Source organism: Siphateles boraxobius, unplaced genomic scaffold (assembly GCF_051911475.1).
Source record: "Siphateles boraxobius isolate OS27281-9 unplaced genomic scaffold, OSU_SipBor_1 106, whole genome shotgun sequence".
Lineage (NCBI taxonomy): Eukaryota > Metazoa > Chordata > Actinopteri > Cypriniformes > Leuciscidae > Siphateles > Siphateles boraxobius.
The window spans coordinates 861,671-887,379 of NW_027508707.1; the positions used below are offsets into that span (position 1 = coordinate 861,671).

At 39.5% G+C, this 25,709-nt stretch overlaps 1 protein-coding gene across 2 annotated transcripts; it reads left to right on the top strand.

The window, feature by feature from the left end:
• The first annotated feature begins 468 nt into the window (after positions 1-468).
• On the top strand, positions 469-24,583 carry LOC143755612 (NACHT, LRR and PYD domains-containing protein 1 homolog). 2 transcript variants are annotated; one of them, XM_077247125.1, is made up of 11 exons: positions 469-700; positions 17,688-17,759; positions 17,940-18,188; positions 18,884-18,928; positions 19,017-20,697; positions 20,801-20,884; positions 21,007-21,096; positions 22,141-22,401; positions 22,947-23,033; positions 23,397-23,516; positions 23,714-24,583. In XM_077247125.1, exons 2-11 carry the CDS (start codon positions 17,741-17,743, stop codon positions 23,742-23,744), a joined length of 2,667 nt encoding a protein of 888 aa, XP_077103240.1. In that variant the 5' UTR covers positions 469-700; positions 17,688-17,740; the 3' UTR covers positions 23,745-24,583. The 2 variants fall into 2 exon arrangements, with proteins under 2 accessions (XP_077103240.1, XP_077103241.1); XM_077247126.1 differs by lacking the exon at positions 469-700 and having other exon boundaries at positions 17,679-17,759.
• Positions 24,584-25,709: the final 1,126 nt, after the last annotated feature.

The following is a 25,709-nucleotide window of genomic DNA, read 5'->3' on the forward strand; positions in this document are numbered from 1 at the left end:
TTCTATATTTGAAAATGTTTATCTTTTCATTGAAGTGACTTTTTTATTGATTCTGTTGTTTGTTTGTTTGAAGCAACTTCTTTTTTGATTGAATGATAAAGACACAAATGTCCTACCTATTATATGGTCCAATCAAAAAACAATGTTACTTCAATTAAAAAGGTTGCTTTAAACAAAACAAAACTGACTTCTATCAAAGAAAATATTTTCAATCAAAGAAAAGCAGTGTTCAAATTACTTTTTTTGAGTCTCAAATATACTTTTGGATTCAAATACTTTTTTTCTTTGATTGAAAAGTTTTTCTTTTATTGAAGTGAAGGTTTTTTTAATTGAAAATATTTTTTTTGATTGAATAATAAAGAAACAAAACTACCTCCATATAAATGCGGTAGAAAAAACTTGTTGAATATTATCAGCCTTTCACGTTTTACAGCGATACTATTTTGGAGAGATGATCCTTCGCCGTTTGTCTCTACATGTGTGAGGAGGAATATCGAAAACAAAACTAACGAAATTACATAACGAAACTAGCATTCTGGGCTGTCTTATAAAAAGGACGGAAGTTCAGAAGAGTTCAGGAAAGGCGTGTCCACAAACTAGGCTACTTTCGATCTCTAGTGTATAAATGAATGTTACAAATAAATATTCGTGACAAAGCCTTGATATCTTCACCGTGAATACTATGCCGACTTCACTGAAGGTAAGAACAAGACTGGACCGTAACTTATTGATCACTTTTCTGAAATGAAGCCTCGCAGTCACGAGATGAGTTTCTCACTTACACGATCGATATTGTTATTGTTTTTCAAAACCGCGATTAGACGCGCCGCATAATGTGTTTTATTATTGTTACTATTTTTTGCTACTGAGTATTGGATATAGATTCTGTTTAATCTATTCATCAAAAAGATTGATTCATGAGAAGAAACGATATGTGCCAGTAAGCGGCAATTTTTTGTGTGTGTTATGAGTGATTGATTTATTTACTGAAAGTCACCATGAAATCTCAATTCTTGTTTCTTGATGTGAGAGCAACCTGTCACTCACGTGACGTCACGTGAGATCAGCAACAAATAGGACAATAGGCATGTTCGACTTAAAGGGATTCTATGCAGTTTTTTTAGCTTAACTGAACAGCTTCAGAGTTATTGAAATGGTTATATGACTTCTTTCGGGTTGAATGGTGGCCGTCTCGCCCCCCCTGGTGCCTGTGAGCGGAAAAATCTCACTTGCAACTTCGGTGCGGCGGGCCGCCGGCTTCAGCGTCAGGAAGTATCGCATGATATCAGCTCTCGCGATGTAACATATTCCTTTACGGCACTGCACACATACACGCCCCCATCCAGGAAGGTAGAGAGGGATGGAGTTTGTCACACTATCGTCATGGCTGAGCCGGCATATAAGATGCAGAAAGCATTGTCGGAGGAACAGAGAAAGAGGAAACGGCAGACTGACCGAGCGAGGAGTCAGACACGAGCATAGGCGTAATTTGCGGGTGTTATATGTCCCCATTGAAACATCTCGTGGCACGGATGTACCAATACAAACAAATAAAACATCTCCAGGTAACTCTAGTAGAGCATTCATTTCGTTCGTTTGTTAAATAAGAGGCGATCTGAAATGTGTTGTTTTTGAAATCAAGTGACCAAAGACAAAGTGCTTGTTGCCGCTGCGATCAGTGGCGCGGATACAGTGTTCTGTTGTGACGTGCACAGTCTTCACACAAACGCGCGCCTCAATCCGTTGCGGAGAGACTAAACAATAAACAATCGGTTTTGATGAGGAAAATAAACTATACTACTAGTACGGATTAGAACCCAGAACCTCTGACACACTTGGCAAAAGTTCTGCCTCTGGACCATTAAAGTACATTGTCAGATCTATGTATTTAATCACGTGAAAATTCTCACCACTAACAACATATATTAGATCCCATTAAACGACAAATTAAACACAATGTACTATTGTATACTATGTAACACGCCATGTCACGCTCTGCGTGAGTGGTAGCCTATTTACGACAGTAACGTTAAATACAAGTACTCCACAGCGACTCTAGGGTCGCTGTTTGACAAAAATGGGATTCCTGCCTGGTGTCCCTTTAATTCAGCGCTGCGAATCTAACAAATCTGTATTTTTATAACAGTAAAAACTCATTTCAGGCATGTAGTCACGAATCGCAATGTTATATTGTGTCATCTTTAGCAAAATAAAACTGGTTAAAAACATAGACCCCTACATTGGTATTCAAATATTATAGGCTTATGTTGTGTTTATCACTTTATTCTTGTACAAACAGACGCTGTATTAAGTAGTAGCTACATAAAGTATTGAATGAAAATGTCATGATAACGTTACGACCACACCTAAAATCAACAAAATCAAGTCCCGCACCACAATTTTTTCTCATCTGAGAAGCCGTTTCACTTCCACAAACATCACAATAACAACTTCCGTTTCATGCCATAACTTTAATAATTTCTTGTTAACGAACAACATCCGCTCTCATTTCCCATCCTGAGTTACGAGTGATTCTAAACTGACTGGTTCAGTAAAGGCATATTACTTTGAACTATTATTTATATTTATTTTATCCCCACCTTTATCCGGAATGCAGAATCCCTGACAACATTCAAAAGACAGCTGAAAACTCATCTCTTCTGTGAGCACTGTAGTGACTGTCTTAGAACAAATCAGACACTCGGCAGGGTGAGGGCTAGATCATGTTTTTGACGCGCTATTTGTCCACCTCGGATGAATTTGAAGTCCACAACGTTTAGCGTCTTTGGGTGGTGTTCCCATTTAATGAAAAGATAGTTTACAAAGTTCAGGGTATATGCAAACGTGAGGGCTAATCTAGCTGTGGCGTGCCAGCGGTAAAAACCGTGTGATCTCCCCGCCACCCTAGCATACTTTCCCTCGCTACACCTGTGCATTAAATCAGCTGGCGCGCCTGTGCCACCGTGACCTTCGCTACTATAGCATAGGCACACTGCCCTCTAGTGTTGACCACCACCACTACATCAACAATAGCAAATGGCTCCCACACACCGGCCCCTAATTGGGACAGTGCGCCCAATTAAACTACAAACCAGGGAGTCATTCAAGAAGGTCTTCTTTCTTCTGGATTGGATGTTAACCAGCGTTGGGTTATGACCATTACACAGCTTCTTGCAACAGGAAAAGCTTGGAAATAGGGCGCTCCAACTGCCCTGTCTTAGTCGTCAACTGCACGGCACGTATGAAGCCCTTCTTGTCTGGGTAAGTCTTTGTCACTCTTCCCATAATCCATGATCCACGCGGAGCAGTGTGATCCATAATGATTACAATGTCTCCCATTTCAAAACTTCTTCGCGGCCTTGCCCACTTTTGCCGTTCCTGTAACAGCGGCAGGTACTCCCTTATCCACCTTTTCCAGAACAAAGTTGAAAGATACTGAACTTGTCTCCATCGTCTTCTAATGTAAAGATCATTCTCTTGAAAGATTCCAGGGGCAAGAACAGGTTTTCCTTTCAGCAAAAGGATGTGGTTGGGTGTGAGCGCTTCCAAGTCTTTAACATCGTCAGACACCTTGGTTATCGGACGGTCATTCAGAATGGCTTCCACCTCACACAGAATGGTATGGAAGCTTTCATCATCCAAAGACTGTTGCTGCAGAACAGAATACAGAACTCGCTTGACTATCTTAATGAGGCGCTCCCAAACGCCGCCATGATGTGATGCAGCCGGGGTGTTAAAAATCCAATCGATACCCCTTTTTATGAGAGCACCATGAATCTTGCTGTAATCAATAGCTGCTAAAGCTTCTCTAAATTCTCGCTCTGCACCAACAAAGTTGGTACCATTGTCTGATCTTAAACTGCAGATCTGACCTCTTCGACAAATGAATCTCCTAATAGCATTGACACAAGAATCCGTGGTCAGAGTGTAAGCAACCTCCAAATGCACAGCTCTACTGGCCATACAGGTGAAAATGACCCCATATCTTTTGGCCATAGCACGCCCCCTCTTGACTTCAATAGGTCCGAAATAATCCACCCCAACATTGGTGAAGGGAGGCAGATCTGGACTTATTCTTTCACTGGGCAAATCAGCCATCTTCTGCTCACTTGGCTGTCCGCGATGCCTTCTACAGACCACACACTCAGATATTATTCTTCGGCAAGCAGAGTTGGCATTAATAACCCAATACTTGCGCCGCAAAGTCGAGAGCATATGGTTCCGTCCAGCATGCCCAAGCTGTTGATGTATGGACCGCAGAATAAGACTGGATATATGTTGCCCCTTACAGAGAATCGCAGGATGCTTGAGCTCTTCAGGCAAAGCTGCACGGCCAAGTCTTCCACCCACTCTCAACAAATTGTCACTGAGCACTGGATCTAATTTGTAAATGTTGCTTGTCTTCTTCACAGAAGATGCTCCACTTTTCAACATTGAGATTTCTTCCTGAAATGTTACTTGCTGACTGAAATGTAGGATAGCAGCTTCGGCTTTAGAGAGCTCACTCACAGAAAGCGGTTGTTTGCCAATTGCTCCTCTAACCTCTCTCATCCTCTCCTCCAAAGGTGAGCCAGTAAGATCTAAAGAAGCCAGAATCAACTTTCTCTCTCTGCTCAGCTCCAAAAGAATAGATTTGAGCCTTAAGTACCAAGCTACAGAGATTTTAAGTTTAGACCAGTCAGAAAAGTAAGTCATGAGCTTAGAGGTCGCATCTTCTGTGTGTGTAATCATATTTACCAGGACGTCCCTTTTGACCTCTGGGTCGTCTGAGGAGATGGGCTGCGGCTCCAAAGGTCTTGGCCAATCCATTTCCGGTCTTTGGAGAAAGTCAGGACCCTCCAACCACCTCTTACAGGCAAGAAAGTTATCCACACTCAGACCCCTGGAGGCTTCATCAGCGGGATTGTTCTTGGAGCTGATATACTTCCACTGACTGAGATTTGTTGCTTCCCGTATTGCAGCCACTCTGTTAGCAACAAAGGTATGAAAGCGTTTTGTTTCATTGTTGATGTATTTCAACACAGTCTGACTGTCTGTCCAGAAGTGTGACTCCTCCAATTGCAGCAACAGCTCCTTCTTCAACATCCTATCGACCTTAACCGCCAACACTGCAGCTGTGAGCTCAAGACGAGGGATAGTTGTCTGTTTTAATGGCGCAACCCTGGCTTTACCCAACATAAAGGCAACATGCACTCGCTCCTCTTGACTCACCAGCCTTAGATAGGACACTGTGCCATAACCATAGCTGCTAGCATCAGCAAAATGATGTAGCTGTGCACTGGCAGATCTTCCAAAGCCCTTTGGCTTGATACAGCGGCTCACCTTAAGCTTCGCCACCTTCTCCAAGTCCGACAGCCATCTGGTCCACTGTTGTAAAAGTGTCTGTGGTATAGGCTCATCCCAAGACAAGTTTTTTCGGCACATTTCTTGCAACAGCAACTTTGGCAGCAAGGTCAAAGGAGATAAAAAACCCAATGGGTCATATATGGAACCAACGATTGATAGAATTCCGCGTCTAGTATGTGGCCGTCTTTCCACTGCAGGTTTAAATGTAAAAGTGTCACTTTCAGCACACCAATTCAGTCCAAGTGCCATCTCCATGGGTAGCCGCTCTTGTTCCAGGTGCAGCTGCCTAGTTGTTTTGGATCGCTTTTCTTCAGGAATGGACGACAACACGGCCCGACTGTTACTTGTCCATTTGAGCAGTCGAAACCCTCCCTTTGAGCACAACTCGGTGAGATCCGCAACCAACTTTATAGCCTCCTTCTCTGAAGGCAATGACTTTAGACAGTCATCCACATAAAAGTTGTTGTATATGGTCTCAATCACTTCAGCTTGAAAGTCGTCCTTGTTGTCTGCCGCAGTTCTCCTTAAAGCGTAGTTTGCACAGCTCGGTGACGAGACAGCTCCAAAGATGTGCACCTTCATTCTATGTTCCAGTGGGCTTTGTGTCGTATCTCCCTCTGGCCACCATAGAAAACGAAGGAAATCCACGTGTCTTTTCGACACCCTCACTTGATGAAACATAGCCTGGACATCTGTCATCAGGGCGACACTCTCCTGTCTGAATCTTGTTAAGACGCCAAAAAGTGAATTGGTAAAGTCAGGACCTTGCAACAACTGATAATTCAAAGATGTTCCTTTAAATCCAGCTCCACAGTCAAAAACCACCCTTAGAGACTTCTTTCTTGGGTGATACACCCCATGATGAGGTAGATACCACACATGGCCCTCCGTACAATCCAGCTGGTCTTTAGGCACCACTTCAGCATATCCGCTGTCAATCATCTGTGAAAGAAACGCTGTATACTCCTCCTGATAAGATTTGTTCCTTTCAAACTTTCTTTTTAGACAGTTAACACGCTGTTCCACTATGCACCTGTTATTTGGCATGGTGATGTCATCAGCCTTGAAGGGTAAATCCATGCAGTAATGACCTCCTTGCAAGTGTGTAGACTTCTCAAGGACCTCCATGAACCTCAGGTCTTCCCTTGACATCTCCTGCCTCTCCTCAAAAGACTTCTCATTAAAGTCTTGGTTGTACTGAGAAACCAACATCTCCTCCAGCCTGGTTATGGATATCCTATTGGCATAGACGGTTGAGCAGCTACTCTTGCAACATCCACTATTGCCTCTCAATGGACCGTTGATGACCCACCCCAATAGGGTCCTCACGGCGTAGGGTCCACCACCTTCGCTGTTAACAATTTCCCAGGGCTCCATCAATTTTGGTGCATTGGTCCCAATCAAGATTTCAACATCCGCATCCAATTCTGGAATTTTAACATCTCTCAAATATTCCCATTTCTCAAGGTCTTGCTGGTTAGGAATGTTGCTCTTTGACACTGGAATTGCGTCCTGTGTGTATACCTCCGGGAGGTCCAAGAACTGGCCGCCACCCAATTTGGACACCTCTAGACCTGGAACAACTTGACTTTCAACAACCTTCTCTTGGCCCATGGTTCGTAGTAGAATGTTGGTCCTTTTACCCTGCAGATTCAACTTCTTCAAAAACCTGTTAGTACAAAATGTTGCTGTACTTCCAGGGTCCAAGAAGGCATATGTTCTGAGCACCTTGTGTCCTTTCTTAGCTTTCACCTGTACAGGAATGATGGAAAGAGTACAATGTTGATCTCCGGCCCCAGTACAACCACATGCCTGCAGCGACACCAGTGCGTTATTTACTTCTACTTCCTGTGTCTTAGTTATCTTGTCCTTATTGTAGATGTGCAAAATAGTTGGATGTTTCAGATTGCATTCATCACAGGTCAGACGACTTCTACACTCTTTACTCATGTGGCCCACTTTCAAGCATCCAAAGCAAACACCCTTTCCTCTCAAGAATTCAATCTTCTCCCTGTGAGGAATTTTGCTCAAGCCTGGACACTTGGGCAACAGATGACACTGCTTACAATAGTGACAGAATTCCAAGCCTGACTCCTTCGAAGCACTGGGCTGGCTTGGCATCGCCGAAATGTTAGTTGCAAAACTGCTTCCTTTGATATTACTCCTGGACACTGGCCTTCTACTACTCATAACCTTCAAAGCGCTGGATTGTGTGTCTGCAATATCACCAAAAAGCGGATGAGACAAGATTTTGACTTGAGTCTCAAGAAAGTTCACCATATCAGGAAAGGTGGCTCGATAGCCTCGTCGCTCTTGTAGCTCACAGGCCATAGATCTCCATCTATCCCGCAGCCTGTACGGCCATTTCATTATCACATTCTTCATATTTGATGGAATATTCAATTCCTCCATACATTGTATCTCAGTCATAACATTGCAGCAGCCTCGTAGGAAAAGTGCGAATTCTTGCAATGCCTTAACATCCTCAGCCTTTACGATAGGCCATCCGAACACCTTGTCCATGTAGGCGGTTGCTATCTTCTGTTCACTGCCAAAGTGCTCTCTCAGAAGACCTTTTGCTCTTTGATATCCTGGCTGCGATGACATATGTAAGCAACTTCGAACCAGCTCTCTAGGCTGCCCTGTAGTATATTGCTCTAACAGGTACAGACAGTCTTGATAGCTGCTAGTCTTCCCCTCGATACAGTGTTCGAAAGCCCTAACAAATGAAAGAAACTGCAGTGGATCCCCATCGAATATGGCAATGTCTTTCTGTGGCAAACTAGATGACATTTGCTGCTGCACAAGCATTGCTGTAATCTCATTCTGCTTTTGCAAGATTCCACTTATGGCATTCCGGTCCACAGTGCTTTGCATTGGTGGAGTGTTCTGTGCTGGCTGAAGCCTGTGCAATTGCTGTTCTTGTGCAGCTACTGATCCAGCAGGTACAGTTGCTAAGGTTGTAGGAACATTTTCAAACCGATGCTGTTGGCCAGTACCATGTATTCCATTGTGTGGCTGTGACTGCAGTCTAAAAGTGCTATCCCTTGCTGATGATATGACACGACGCTGTTCGTGATTCTGTGAGCGTGCAAAGGGGTCCTTGACATGCATAGGAGACAAAGGTGGTTCTCTTGAGGTTGGTTTTGTAGCCATTGTGCTTTGTTTAGGAACATAAATGCTTGCCTTTGGATTAAGTTCAAGACTTTGCCCTTTACATGCCTTGCTCACATATGAGTTCATTCCATCTGATGCAGCCATTCCCACATCACTGCCTTCCAGCACTGAAAGCCTTGCAGCAGCCATAGCAATTTGTGCATCAAGTTCCAACTGTTCCTTTCTTTTCCTCAGCTTGACTCTTTCCAATCGGAGTTCCTCCTCTTGTTCCTCGAGCTGATGCTTCCTTTGTAAAGCCGCAGCCTTCTCCATCAAAGCTGCCTTTTCTGCCTTTGCTTTTAACCGTGCAGAAGAGGTACTGGAACTGCCATGGCTTCTTTTGCTTGATCTTTTGCTGGACACATTAGACACACTGTCCCCTGGCCCAATGTCATCATCATCATCGTCATCATCACCATCAACAACAATGTCAGCGACATCATTCACATTTTCATCATCACATGAAGCTCCCATCTCCTTCAACCACTTAAACACTTCCTCAACAAAGGCATCATTAACGGACCTTTTTGACTGAAACCATTCTTCCTGTCTTTTCTGTTCCTCTTCAGGCAGAGAAAACTCATTGAGCAATGTGTTGTGAAGATCAAAGGCATTTTGACATAGAGACTTAAACCCTTTTAGCTTTTGTTGAACGCTTGTCACATTTGCAGGAACCTTTTCAACCAAAAACGGGACGATGTCTGCTTTTATTTTGCTTGTTTTTTTAAAAATCATACTTCTTTCCTTTTGAAGTCTTTCTATTATCATAACGATTCCTTTAGCGGTAGGCTTTCTTGTCCTTTTTTCGCTACCCTCACGTTGCAACTCTGTAGCTTTATTTTCATCATTGCCTTGTGTGTCACTCATTTTCAACAGATTACTTTGTAAGATTCACGAGCCTTGTTATTGCGCTATGTCAACTATTGCCTTTTAGTTTGCCTAGGCAACACACTCGCAATACGTGACCATATATAGCAATAATATTAACACTGCGTCAACTGTTGTGCAGACGTAAAAGTCTTTCAGTTCGTAACCTGCTTATCAAGAACGTCCAAGTTTTCCTTTGCCGGTCAATGATAAAAAGATTTATCCTACCTCAGGATTGGCGATGGATGACCCAGTTTATAGCTCTAACATACTGCAATTTCAAGCTTGATAAAGCAATCCATTTGCTTATTCAACTTCCAAAGCACTCCAACGAAATCCAGCCGCTGTCCAACTTCCAACGTATCCAAACGAAACCAGCTTTTCATTTGTTCTTCCTCCAGGACATCTCAGCGAGATCGCGGTTTTTACTTGTGTAGTGACTGTCTTAGCACAAATCAGACACTCGGCAGGGTGAGGGCTAGATCATGTTTTTGACGTGCTATTTGTCCACCTCGGATGAATTTGAAGTCCACAACGTTTAGCGTCTTTGGGTGGTGTTCCCATTTAATGAAAAGATAGTTTACAAAGTTCAGGGTATATGCAAACGTGAGGGCTAATCTAGCTGTGGCGTGCCAGCGGTAAAAACCGTGTGATCTCCCCGCCACCCTAGCATACTTTCCCTCGCTACACCTGTGCATTAAATCAGCTGGCGCGCCTGTGCCACCGTGACCTTCGCTACTATAGCATAGGCACACTGCCCTCTAGTGTTGACCACCACCACTACATCAACAATAGCAAATGTCTCCCACAAGCACTTAACCTCATAAAAAAATAAAAAATAAATTGTTTCCTTTTAATCCTCCCTTGTCTGGCTTCTGCTACTCTGAGCAATGCCTGAACTTTGTATTTTGAGTACTTGTGGTGTTTTTGCCTCTCCACGATGACTCGCTTGCTTTAGTCCTCATTTGTAAGTGGCTTTGGACAAAGGCGTGTGCTAAGTGACTAAATGTAAATGTAATGTAAATGTTATAGGGTAAGTCGTGGGAAGTTGACACTATAGTTGATAGTTGATACTAAAATTATTATTTTGTTGAAACTAAAATCATATTTGATTTTAGTTGATACTAATATCATAATAAAGGCTATACTACAAAAAATCAGATGGGCCCAGAATATGAATGCAACGCATTTGATTGAACGTTTAGCATTTTCCTCCCATAGAAAACCATTATAAATAGCAAGTTATTATGTCGAAATAACGAGATATTATATCGAAATAACCGATATTATGTCGAAAAATAACGACGTGACGTCACATGGGGCGGGGCAATGCGAACCTCTAAACTCCACCTGAGTCCGTTTCGCCCGATGCCTTTTAGTCTGATGCCGTTTAGTCTGAGGCTGTTTTGTCTGATGCCTTTTAGTCTGATGTCTTTTTGTCTGAGGCTGTTTTGTCTGATGCCTTTTAGTCTGAGGCTGTTTTGTCTGATGCCTTTTAGTCTGAGGCTGTTTTGTCTGATGCCATTTCGTCCGATGCCTTTTTGTCTGAGGCTGTTTTGTCTGATGCCGTTTCGTCCGATGCCTTTTAGTCTGATGCCTTTTTGTCTTAGGCTGTTTCTTCTGATGCCTAATTGTATGAGACCTGACACCTGACATTGTTTTTCCTGAGACCTGAAGCTTTTCAGTCTGAGGCGCGATGCCGTTTTGTCAATGACTGAAGCCTTTTAGTCTGAGGCATGATGCCTTGTTTTCATATGTCTGAGGTCTGAGGATGTCCTAAAATGTACACCGTACATCAGGAAGAGCTGAGGGAATAATCAAACTCTCACCTCGATTGTTTAAGATTTGTGCTTTATTAGCATGACAAATACTCACACTATAGATTTATATTTCCTCACAGCATTTACAGCTGATTTACATACAGATAGAATAGACAGAATACAGTGTAAAAAAGGAAGTTTCACCTAAAGAAAAATGGAAATACTACAAATTTAAAAAAAGAGTAATCCATATGCTTGCATTCTCCTAATAAGAAGAGCAGTTATTGTATGTGTGTTTTCTTGTATTTGTGTGTATTTGTGCAGCTACAACACATGTTTGTTGTGTCACAGTGTAGATCTTTCTTCCTGTGACGGCCACATTTTCCTGTGTGAGTTTCTATGGCATGGTTGTGTGTGTGAGCTGAGTTTGTATCTTGTTTTCAGGTTTATTTTTTATCTGTCACAGTGTAGTCTGCAATGGTGAACTGTATAGTCTTATTAGTGGTCAGACAATGCTGTATTTGATTATTACAAGTATTACAGTCCCGTCAAATTTGTTTTTAATAGATCACAATCTTTGTGGCCAGGTTTATAAAGGAGACCCCAGCTCATCATTAGAGCCGGCGTTAGATGTGTTCGTCGTGAAGAATGAGACCAGCGGCTTCAGATCCAGCCAGACTGCTTGCCAGTTCATATGAAGATATTGAATGTTGTTGGTTTTTTTTCAAGCCACATTTACTTTCAGTTCACACATCAGGGTCGGAAAGGACACATTTTCCATCATTTACTCGCCCTCATGCCGTCCCCTTGACTTACTTTCTTCAGATAAACACAAGATTTTTTATTCGGTTGACACAAAATTGAGAACATGGTCACGATCACTGTGTGGTTTTCTAGCGTCATCTGAGCGCCACATCAGAACAGACACACTGGGGATAATGCATCTTGCTGAAGACTCAGAGTTGCTCATCTCCATTGTGACTTCTTCTATGGGAACCAGTGTGTCAATAAGGTTGCTGACAATGTCCCACTGTGTGGCAGATAAGCCACTGATATGCCCATGTTCACTAGCGTACACATTCAGTGCCCGTCTCTGTTCATACATTCTTTTTGGAGCATATGAAGTGTTGAGTTACATCGAGTCTGGACGGCCTGGATGATGTTGTGCTTTGGGACACCCACCTCCTCCTGAATGGTTCTTAGCCTCTGTTTGGCCAATACAGAGTGGCCAAAGTGAGTTGCACTGCTTTTTAATATGGCAATAATGTTGAGGACAGCTCTCTGACAAGATAGTCCATCATTGATAATGAGCTGAAGGGTGTGAGCAGTGCAGCTTAAATCAGGAAGTTCAGCCAGGTTCATTCATTTTACCATGTTTGCTCCCGCATCTCTTAGGACAAGAACAACACGGTGTGTTACAATATCCAAATATTCTAACATGTTCAGGAAGGTTTCTTGAATATAACTGGCTGTGTGTGATCCAGTCATGGGCTTGACATTTATCACCACTTGCTTTCTAGACCAGTCCTCAGAAATTAAATGCCCAGTTCGGCTCATCAGGGACCCTGTAGTTCCAGACCAACAGTCAGTTGTGAAGGCCATGAATGGGGCCTTGTCCTTCGTCTGTTACGTCCGACTGGGAATCTAACCCGGGTCTCCTGTGTACCAGGGCAAAGCACTACCTTGGTGCCACAATGTGGTGTATTTGACTCAAAATGCAGAGGCAGAGACAATAACTCAGTTCAAGGGCTTTACTTGAAAAGCAGGGCAAAAGTATCCAACAAGGAATGGCAAACACAAAAAGTAATAATCCAGGCAAAGGTCAGAGCCCACTATCTCAGTCAGAAACTCAAAACTCATAATCCAAAAAACAGGCATGTACAGGTCGGTAACAAACAAAAATACTCTGAATAATAACTCACAGACAGGTATAGTCAAACAAGACTGCACCAGTGTCAACTCAAGACTGAGCAAAGAACTCTTCTTCTTCTTCTTTTATTGGCGGTTGGCATACCAATTTAGTGCATTACCGCCACCAACTGTTTGGGGTGTGGAGCTTCAATGCGGATTTCTACTAAAAAAAAACAAAAAAAAACCTATACATATATTCTTAGTTATTCTTAAATTCGATCAAATAAGTCTGTTTCTTTAAGGTATCTCATGATAGCTGGCCATGCTGGTGGTTTTGAGCAAAGAACTCAAGAAAAAAGGGGGTTTAAATAGGCAGCTTAACAAGGTTCAGGTGAAACTAATAAATCAATAATGAGAACATGTGGCAGGCATAAAACAACAACAACAAAAAAAGAACACTGAGGACCACACATGGCCAAAAAAAGGAACAACAGCCACATAATTCATGACTTCGTCACTACACTTTTCACTTTTGTCAAAACTCTGGAATATGTTTCTTCAAGCATCTTTGTTCTGTAGAACTTCTCATTTTTAATCCGGTTCCATAAAGGACATGAACCTCTTCAAGGTCCCCTGACATGGGGTTATTTTATTATTTTATAATGTTTCCTGGGTTGCCCTTATAATGTTAGTATGTTTTTTATATCAAAAATAGTCATAATTTAGAAATAAAAGGCAATTTTCCTAGCCTGATTTTAGCCTCTGATTTGAACACTCTGTTTGAAGGGGCGTCTGCTGTGGGATTCAGTGTAGCCAGCCACTGCTGTGATTGGCTGACATGCTTGCATATGAAATAGCTATTACATGCGAAACTTTCTCGAATACTTTTACTACAGCTATTATACGTTTTTACTATTACAGCTATCGAGATTAACGAATCGTGAGAAGTTTTTAAAGTATTTAGATCTATTCCCATCACATAAAATGTTACCGTGATGAGCATTGAGCAAGCAGATGACAGTCTATTGATCGCTAGAATGAAGATCTTATCTTTGCAACGCAGTTTCTGCACTCTCTGTAATGCTTTCACCAATGCAAACACGATGATGTACAAACAGTAAGAGCTTCGTTGTGCAGTGTAACGTTCGTCATTGAGTTCATAACGAGTTGTCCAGATAAACTCGCGCTGTGTGGAAAGATTGTTCTTTGATCGCTTTCTGTATAATTTGTTCAGAATTTAAATAAGATTATTTTCATCCTACTAAAAGAAACGATGTGAAGTTGATATTTTAGTCACTGGCTTGACTTACTGATGCATAAACAGTATTGAACGATTTTGAGAGAAAGATTAACTTACCTGTCTGAGACTTGAACAATTAGGCTACACATCAGAAATTTTGCTTGGTAGCTCGATCGATTTATTTTCAGACGTTCATCGAGTTGAGGAAACAGCCGTCTGTGAAATGTTTGGACCATACAAAACTTTGGGAAGTTGTGTCGGCGCATTTCCAGAGAAAATAAAATTAACCCCTTTGTTTCTTCAGAGGCTCGGATGAAGGAACTAAAAAATACTTTTGTGTTCATTTGTACATCCGAACACTGATCAACTGCCATGCTTTGCTCGTTTGCAAGCCATGATATCTCTCGAGGAAAAACTCAAATCTCAAAGCTATTTCTCTAGGAAAAACTAAAATCGCGCCGGCGCGTTCGTACTTCCTGTTCCTAGCTCGTTTTCTCATGGGCGAGCCAAATTCTCCGGGCGGGCAAAGCAGAGAAAGGGGAGGTAACCTTTCCACATTATGACGTCATAATGGGGAGATTCAAGATCAGCGCGTCTGAGCTGCAGAGAAGAGAAAAATAGCCAAAGCTCGGTTTACACCGATTGTAAATTCTAGACACGAGGGGACCAAATACAGGCTAGGGGAACTAATATTAATGTTAAAAAACCTCAGAAAGTGAAAATTTCATGTCAGGGGACCTTTAAATCCAAGGTCTGTAACCACTGAAAATGGTTGGTTGTCAGCGGCAATCATTTCAGTGATGGCGACATCAATTTTTTGATAGACCTTGGATCTGTATCCTTCCACCCTGTCTTGCTTTCAAACAGTTGAGACACTGATGGCTGAGAAGGATCTTTCTCCCCTTTTTCCTCGAGCCTCTTCACGGACTTCTGGATGTATGTGCTTCACATGACTCCACATGTTCGTAGTATTTTTACCTGTAGATGTTGATTCTCACATGCTGATTATTTTGTCACAGATATTACACTGTGCTTTCCCTGGCAATACTTCAGTAAAATACTCCCACACTGGTACTTTTCTTCAAAGCATTTGCCATCTAATGGCAAAATAATCGAAACATTAAAATATTATGTCAAATGTGTGTTTATTTAGCTATAACACTTTGCAAGTCCAATTTGTTAACAAGGATTTATTAGCTAGCTTACATGAACTATGTGCATTATGCAATATACATTTTTACAGCATGTATTAATATTTGAGCAATACAATTGTACCATGATCGTTCATGTTAGTTCATAGTGTATTAACTATGGTTAATTATTGTAATATGGGATTTTATTGTAAGTGTTATCATTTCATATAAATCTAAACAGTTAAGCTTAAAGATGGCCAACTTTAAATATCTACAATGCCAGAGCATTGAAATGACATAAATGTCAAAAAGTATGTTACTATTTTATAACACTTGATGATTATCTAATCAAAATAACAAAATGTATTAAAGTGATGATGGAAAAAGAACTGAAATCGAATGCTTTTCTGATTTGTTTGTATGTTTCTGTCGGCTGTATAAACATATCAGTTTGCTATCTTGCGTCTCTAGCTTTAAATATGCAACTTCACTGCATAATGAATGCATAAAAGTGACCAGCTGGATATAAACTTATGCAAATAGATGGTAACAACACTCTAAAAAGTTTAACCATGGTTTACTAAATTTTTTTGGTGAAACATTTTTACACTTAAAAATATTGATTTAATTTGAAAGCAGTGAAATAAATTGCATACACTGTATGAACTGAGTAAATGTAAGTAAAAAAAATAAGTAGATCTGAGTAACTGCATTTGGTACATTAACAAATAAAATTAAGTAGAATTACGGTAATTGGGGAACAACATTTAAAAAAACAATATATGAGTAGGCTAATATCAACTGTTTTTATTTATGGGTAATATTAACTTTTTCATTTCCTTTAAACCTTTGTAAAAAATATTCCATATAACCACCGGTACATGACATTGGCCTTTATTGTCGATGATGAGTACAGCAATACAGCGAATTTTATACGGTTTTAGCATAAACAATATTGCCTACATATAAACTCATGTAACAAACATTTTAGAAGTAACGTAAAAATTAAACATTTAAACATTCAAGTAATTCAAGTTTAATCAACCGGTCTGTTATCCAATATCCAGTGATCAGCGCTGGTTCTCATGCCGGAGATGGACTCTGCTGGGAAACTTCTAACTTTAGACCGCCGTCCTGCATTTCACTCAGAGCCGAAAGATGCTGCGATGCGACTCCAAAAAAAAAACCTGCTAATAAACAAACATTGTACATTTCTGAGAACATTTTATCATCCAAATTAGTTATATTCATTATCTTTAGGAATATAGTCTTGTTATAGGCGTTACAATAATGTGAAAAGACAGTCGCGACACTCGTTTAACTTAGGTGAGTCACATATGTATGTTCTTTTGGTTTAAATAAAATGATTTAAAGCACAGTAGTGATTTTATAGATAAAATAAAACATTCACAAACCTGAATTTCACAGAGGAAATACACCAATTTTGCGACTCCGAGAAGAGAAAACTGTTCTGGAGACCGGAGGAGAGAATTCAAACAGCGCGCGCTCACTCAACCGTTGAGTCGTCGTCACATCAGGGGGTGGGGGAGGGGCGCATTGTTTTAATTGAGTAAACTTACTCAATTTCTTATGTATGTGTTAAATATGAATAATATTGATTTGAATAAAGTAATATTTGTGGTTTTTGAAACGGATCAGTTTAATTATCCATTCTCAAAATATTTTGATGGAAATTTCACAAATAGATTAAGTATATTTTAAATAAATAATTGGTTAGTCAAATATTAAATTCTTTTAGTGGAAAAAACTTAAATATAACTGAAAATTTTAGACAAAATTAACTGTTGGATTTAGTTAATTATTTTTGTATGTTCAACTCAAACTATCAAGTAAATGATGTTCAGAGATTTTATTAAGTTAACTATTACTATGATATTTACTAAGCTACTGAATTATTTTTTAGAGTGAATTGTGATATTCAATATTTGGGTCAGACTTAGGTTTATTTTTGTCAGTGTTTTAACCGCTGGGTTCTGGTCAGGGACTGGAGCCTGCACTATATCTCTACATATATCCATTATCATGCCATGTCATGACAGAACTATACAATATGAAATTTGACAATACTGAGTCAAAAGCAGAAGTTGACTGATACATTTATTTATCAGAGAAAATTAATCAACCTCCTATGTCTCTACCATTTTGTTTTGTGACTGTATATTCAGTAATGGCCAAATTTGGGTTGTGCATGTTAGATTAATGTTTGTACATGCCACTTAATTTACTGCATACCAATAGTGTAATCTTTAACCATGAGACACAAAAGCTCTCTTCAACCATCTCACGCTATGTGCATTATGTTTCATTTCCTAGAGGACAACTTAAGACAGCTCTCTACAACACGTCATAGACACTTATGAGACACCATGGACCAAGACTCAGAGCGTAAGTAGTTACCACAGTAAAAGCAGAGATAGTCATATGAAAAAAAAATCTGCATTACACTGATTAAAAGTGAAGTGGCCCAAATAAGTACTTGCTACACTATAGAATATGCCGTTCTTCAATCTTTTGAAATCACGTTCTTCCTTGTGAGCAGTTATCATGTTATTATCTCTCTACCAGGTGCTCGGTTTGTGGACGCACACTGGCCGAAACTTGTCCAGAGAGTAAATACGGTGATGCCGATAGCGGATGAGTTGCAGTCCCGTGGCATGCTGGAATATGAGGCGTACTGTAAGATTGAAGCAGCAGTTACTAACCAGGAGAAAATGAGAGAGTTTTATAAAGTGTTGCACTCTGGAGGAGACAAGGTTAAGTCTGCCTTTTATTCTAGACTGGAAATCCACGAGCCACCTCTGTTTAGAGACTTAAGTAAGTAATTCTGGCTATTATACCACATGTGTCTAGACCTACAGTAGGTACTGAGATAGGTACTATTAAAATATGTACTTTAACAGGCATTGCACAAATTGCAGAAGCTCTTGTAGAAACCTTAAATATTTTGTCTTAACTTTCCATCTTGTTAACTTATTTCTGTCAGGACCACTATCGTCAAATACGATTGACAATTAGCATATATTTGGGATTGTCGGTCTGGTTCTGTTCTGGGCAGCCTAGCATGGATAAGAGCAGGAGAGCAGCAATAACACCCTTTAGGGTAAACAGAACAGAACCAATATGAATGTATTGCAGATATCATTAATGTCAATATTTTAATGTACAACATAATTTGAGAACTTAGTCTGACTCAAAGGGGAATCAGAATGCCAAATCCTGAGAGGTGGAGCTGGGGAGGGAGGAGGGTAACTCGCTCCTGAGAAACGCGACAGCTGCTGATAATACTGGAGCTTATATATGAAAACAGTGATGGGCATCATATTCCTATAGGTAGATGTGGATCAGCTGGGAGTCTGAGAGTCTTTGCTTTTCAAACTGGAAGTAGAAAATTGCTTCTTTTTTTGATAGATTGATGTAAAATGTTTGAAAATATATGTGAAATGCCTTAATCAATATATAAATTAATAAATCAATTAATGTGTTAATCAAGTGTGTCTAATGTTCTACAGGCTCCACAGGACACCACAAACGCTTTAAAAAAACACATTCCTCAGGTGACTGATGAATTTTATAATAATATGTTTTAAATATTGCACTCCATCCATCTCAATGTAACTCTTTGAACATTGACCGTTTCTACAGAAATCAGCCCAGTGATTGACAAATATATGAAGCGGATCTGCAGCGAGTATCAGTATGTGACTGAGTATAACTCACGGCCTGGTGAACATATGCTGCTGTCTGAGCGCTTCACACAACCTCTGATCCTTCAGAAACATAGAGATCGAATAGAGCGAGAAGAAGAGATCCGCTCCAGTGGAAAGCGCTTCCAGCAGGTCCTCAGCTCCAGGAGCAGTGGAGACTCTGTCCAGCTCAGCTCTCTGTTCGACCCAGATGACCACGGGATCAGTCCCAGTTCTGTGATACTGCAGGGAAATTCTGGAAACGGGAAATCTTTCACTGTGCAGAAGATCATGATGGACTGGGCATCTGGTAACCTCTACAAAGGGCGGTTTGATATTGTGTTCCACTTAAAGTGTAAAGAAATAAATCGCATTCCAGGCGAGAAGAGTTTGGTGGAGATCTTGAGCTGCAGTTGTAGTTTAACATCAGATGAGATCTCACAGATTTTACAGCAGTCGCCAGAGAAGGTGCTTGTGGTCATTGATGGATTTGATGAGCTGAAACTCCCACAGGACATTAATGACACGTCAGCACACACTGATCTGCTTCAGAAAGCCCGACCTGTGGACACTCTTTGTGCCCTGCTTAGGGGTCGAATCCTGCCAGAGTCTTTCCTGCTGGTCTCCTCCCGATCTACAGCTACGGACACACTCAGTAATCTGCTCAAAGGACCTCAGCGTTTCTCTGAGATTGTGGGATTTTCAGAAAAGGGGGTGGAGGAGTACTTCCGGAAGTTTTTTCAAAATGAGGATCTTTACAGGGAGGCTTATACATATGTGAAGGCAAATGAATCCCTCATCACTGCCTGCTCAATCCCTGTCGTCTGCTGGATCATTTGCACAACTATCCAGGAGCGATTCAAATGTGGTGCAAGTAAGAAAAGCGGACTGGAAACCACCACCTCCATCTACGTGGACTTTGTGTGCACTCTTCTGAAGCATCACTGCCAGGGTTTGAGTCAGTCTATGATCCCGACCCTGCTGAGGAGTCTGGGTCAGCTGGCAGAGAGAGGGATGCAGGAACAGCAAGTCCTGCTGGATGAGAAAAGTGTGAATGAAACCATTTCAGACCCTGCTGGAAATCCATTCTTGTGCAAGTTCCTGTTTAAGAGACGAATCTACCAGGAGACGATGTTCAGTTTCATGCATCTCAGCTTTCAGGAGTTCTTCACTGCTCTGTACTATGTCCTTCTGGATGAAGAAGAGTCCCTGAGGAAACTTATAATGGATAGTTCCTCAAAACCACGTTTTGCAGCTGTGGTGCAATTTGCATTTGGTTTGTTGAATAAGGATGTGAGATCCACACTTATAAAACATGGTCTGTTAATTCGTCCAAAAACACAGGATCATCTGAAAGAATGGATTTTGGAAAAGATTAAAGGTTGTTCCTTGTCTTCGACAGCAGTATTTTTTGTTCTTCACTGTCTCTATGAACTTCATGAAGGAGACTTTGTGAAAGAAGCAATGGGATCCTGGAAAAAGATGAAACTAGATGGGCAATCCCTCAGAAGAACCGACGTCTGTGCCCTGCTGTACTGCTCTCAGTGCTGTCAGAGCATTGAAGAAATTTCTCATTTGTATTTAACATCGGAAGATTTGTCTATGATTTTGCCTGTACTTCACAAGTTTAAAGAAGCAAGGTAAATGCATTTGGTGGATGTAATTCATATCTAATCTCTTATTAGCTATTGCAAGTTAAACTTACTTAGTCTGTACAGTGATGTTCTGGATTTGATTTTAAAGATTGATTATAGAAGATCCATCAGACTCTGATTTCGTTGAAGTGATCAACACTCTCACGAGAGGACACACCCTGAGCTCACAGCGGTAATGTTTTAAAATATATTTTATACATTTGACGTGTTTTATGCACACATGCTATCATCCTTTAATGTGCTTTTGTTTAACTTTAAGGTTCATGTATATTTTTTCTGTGCTTTGTTTTGCAGTGTTAGTGTTGTTAGTGTAAGCACCTGCCAAATAAAGTATATCCATAATCCTCACTTCCTTGATCTGTCAATCATCAAAGAGCCGTTCAGGTGAAGGACAAGTGACTTTTTTCTTTTCATCAAATAGTTTTTCTCTCATGATAACCAGAAATAATTTTATGATTAATAGAATTTGGATAACCAATTATATCATCATCTTGTTCTCCCGTTTATCTGGCATACTTGGTCACCGCAATCTAATAGATTGTAATTGTAATAGATTATAATTCTAATAGTAATAATGCAACTAAATTGGTCACCCAAAACAGTTAAAAAAATAAGGTACACACTTTTATCTTTTTTGACTATTGCTAATGATGCAAATTGTCAGGATTCCACCAGCTTCACTCACTCCTCCCTCTCGTTCACTCACTCCTCCCACTCGTTCACTCACTCCTCCCTCTCGTTCACTCACTCCTCCCACTCGTTCACTCACTCCTCCCACTCGTTCACTCACTCCTCCCTCTCGTTCACTCACTCCTCCCTCTCGTTCACTCACTCCTCCCACTCGTTCACTCACTCCTCCCACTCGTTCACTCACTCCTCCCACTCGTTCACTCACTCCTCCCTCTCGTTCATTGTTTCCCGAATTCTAATCATCATCACCTGCACCTCATCATTCCACCTCCCTTTATATTCGACTTCACACACTCATTGTCTGGTCTCGTCTCTACATGACACACAGACTCACTCATGCTACTTACCTGCTACTTACATGAGATCCATTCGACGACCTTCATCACCCCTTACTTCGTGTACCCTCTTCAGTCTTCAGTCCATTCCAAGTGATTCTCCATCAGCATCTGTAACAGACTCTGATTATCCTTCCGCTAAGTTCCCATCTGATTATCAACTGTTTGAATACTCACCCTATCTTTGTCTGGATCCGCAACCCTGTAAATAAACACTATTTCACTTACCACATGTCTGACTCCTGTTCCATTCTTGACACAAATATTGGCTGGTGCCCAACAAAACACCAATTAATCATAATTTTAAAAAATTTATAAATTTCACAAAAAGATATTGAAAGAAATGATTGACTTTTAGACACAACGACAACTTAACTATTATTCATTTTATTTGTTTTAATAGTATCTGCATAGAGATTCTCCTGCTTCACCATCCGGATTTGCGATCATTCAGTCTCACCTTTCAACACTCAGTGATAATCAACATCGACTGGACCAGACTTTTTCAGATAATTCACCAAAGGGATTCAGATGCATTACTGTCATTTCTCTCTTCCTTCTCTAACCTGAAAAAGATGGAAATTAAAGTGAAGTGTCTAACTGAGATGTGGTCAGTTTGGATCCTCCAGATGAGCCAGAACTGCCCCAGTCTAACCGAACTCACGTGAGAAACATCTGAAATCACCTCTGTCCTGTTTCTATGTGAATTTGTCTGTTCATAAGAACTGAGTATATAATATTCTAAGGGATAGTTCATCCAAAGTGGGAAATGCTGTCATCATTTACTCACATTCATGTTGTTCCAAAACTGTTTTCCTCTGAGAAACACAAAATAAGTTATTTTAAAGAATGCTTGTTTAACACACAGTTTCAGATCCCATTGACTCCCATTGTTTGGACAAGAAATAAAATGAACCAAAACTGTTTTATTACCAGCAACCAGCATAAAATTTGATTGATTGATATTAATGTATTATTATTTTAATAATATTTTATTTCTATTTGTTTATGTTGGCAGTTTAGCAATTTTGCAATGCTCTTGCTATCAGATAACCTTACAAAGCAAATGAATCCGCCCATCTGTAGTTCACGGCCTTCATCCATTTAAACTGTTATGGAATTGTTTAAATTAATGTGCAATAAGCAAATGTGAAGAATGCCATTATCAATCTTAATCATTTTATCTGTATAATGTGTTTCCACATCTAGGGTAGAAGCTGGTTTATTACAGGAGGATGCAATCGAGATCTTGCAGAGGACAAACACAAGACCAAGTTGTGTGATGACAATTAACGGGTTTGTATTGGTTTATCATTATATAGATTTTGCATGCAATTTCTGATCTGTAAATTCAACTTACAAGCTTTAAAAAGGAGACAAAAACACCATAAAAGAACAACATATTCCATGTTTTGTGAAGTCACATAATACCTTTTTGTAAGGAGCAAATCAAAAGTTTCAGATTTGTTATACATAAATTAAGTTTTCTTTACATCCACCCTAGATCTTCTAGTTCATTAACAATTCAATAATTTAAATGTTGGTCTGTTTCTCACACAAATTATTGTTAAAACAATGATTACATTCAATTAAAAGCAAATATCAGGTTTGCTAAAGACTCTGTACTGATGCTGTGCTTTGTGCTTTCTGATTATGAAGGTCCATTTGCAATAAACCGTCTCAAAAATGCACAGATTATTATGACCGTCTGACTCGCTGCAACCAGGAGGTGAAGATTCTTCTGAATGACCAGGGCTTTTCTATGGAGACTTTGGACAGGTAAGTTAAGACTGAAATTAACACTGGAACGCACCAATAAAATAATGAGAACTGTAATATGACACGAGCCAGTAACACAAAATTTCTCTTATGATTTATACAATTTCATTTGAACATTGCATACTAAATGTTGATCCTATCCTACTGGTCAGCTTGTTCATATTTCATGATTTATCTCTTGTCTCTCCATTTCTAAGGCCCTCGATTTATGAACGAATGAGGAGATAACTGCAAAAGCAGCATCTTTACCTGGAGCTGTGGATGGAAATAAAGACACCAAACAACTCTAAACTCATTTACATGCATTGTAATAATAATATTTGTGTGTCAATTTGTTTGTATAGTGTTTTTCTAAGGAGCTTTACAGAGTTTTACGATGTTGATGCTTTGTCTAAATTTAATACTTTAGTGGAGAATGTTTTTTTTAGAGCGTATGGTTTATGGGTGAAGAAGATATAAAATATTAAGCATTTGAGATTTGCTTCATATAGATCATGTGACTGTAATTGTATTAAATTAAATTGTATATAGTTGTTGGGGTTGTTCATTTATGCTGTGATTATAAATCTGTAAGGTTTTGTACAATGTATAACATTTTGGTGTACTAACAAGCCTATTTACTAATTGATGATTTTTATTACTGCTATTTTGGTCATATTACCCTTAAGCAGTTTAAGAAAAGCCATAATACAAAGAACGTAATCCTAAAAATCTTCAGTCCCCGAGTGTGCCAGCCAAAGGCGACTGAGTGTGCCAGACAAAGATGACTGTGGCAAGTAATGAAAAACTTAATCCTTTAATTTTTTGATTGCTGGAATGTTAAACTTTGCATTGATTTGTTTGGTGTAAACTTATGTCTTGTATAAATGTAATGGTTTTATATAGTTTGTTGGCGGATGTTATCATGTTTGAAAAGATCACGTGTATTCACACACTGAAGATGCCTGAGAGCTGAAAATGTCTGTATTCCTCCATGTGTAAAATAAAATATGATTTTTTTTATTTATTTATTCTAAATGTTAATCACAGTTGAATTTCGGAAATAATTAAAAACTCATTTACTTACAGATGTGAGCAGTGGTTACATTTTGTGTAGGAGCAACAGGGAAAAATCACTCAACGTTGGACATATTGAGTATCTGGTAAAGCAATACTATTTGGGACAAGAGTGTCAACATGGTGTAGCCTATTAAATGAGACAATATATACCTACAAATGTGTTAAATTATATTTAATATGAAATGTTTGTTAAAGTTTATATATATATATATACACATTTAATTAGATAGTTTTAAAGATTTATTAATACATTTTTCTCTGGTTTTATTGGCAGCTGTAGTACATTTTTATGGTTATTAGAAGAACATTACAATCTAAAAATAAAAAAGCTTTTTAAAGCAGAAGTTAAAATAAAATGTAAAATAAATAATTACAAAAGCACAAACTACATTATAACTGGTAAGATGAATCTGAGCTTAGTAATTGGCTATATTAGACTACATTTGATTTACTCCATTACAATAGTCCCTTTACGGTTATTGCTATCATAAAAATGCACTTAATTGTAGTAGGTTTAAAATTCTAAATAAGGCAAATATAACAAATATTTTAGCATATAGGCTATATACTGTTTGTACTTTATTTAGTTTATTATGTCTTTCAATTCAAATATTGAACACAATTAAAACAGATATAATACAGATGAGCAAATTATAAATCTTGGGTTGCTGAATATTCGATCCCTTACTTCAAAATCGCTCATAGTTAATGATATGATTTCAGTATTGTTGCGGAAATTTATAGTAATATTTTCAAAACCACTAAGAAATCTAGTTTTAAATATACTTCTTTTGAAGTGTTGGTGCTTAATGTAAAAATATATAGTGTAAACAATAAATCACATTTGAGAATTCTGCTGGCTACTGTATACAGGCCACCAGGGCATCATTAAGATTTTATCAAAGAATTTGCGGACTTTCTATCAGAATTAGTACTGGCTGCAGATAAATTACTAATTGTTGGTGATTTTAATATACACATAGATAATGATAAAGATGCATTGGGATTGGCTTTTAAAGACATTGTAAACTCAATTGGAGTTAGACAACACGTGTCAGGACCTACTCATTGTTGACTCATTTAAAGTAATGTAATTGTTTGCTTTTAGCCAGGTTTCTGTCAAACATAGCACAT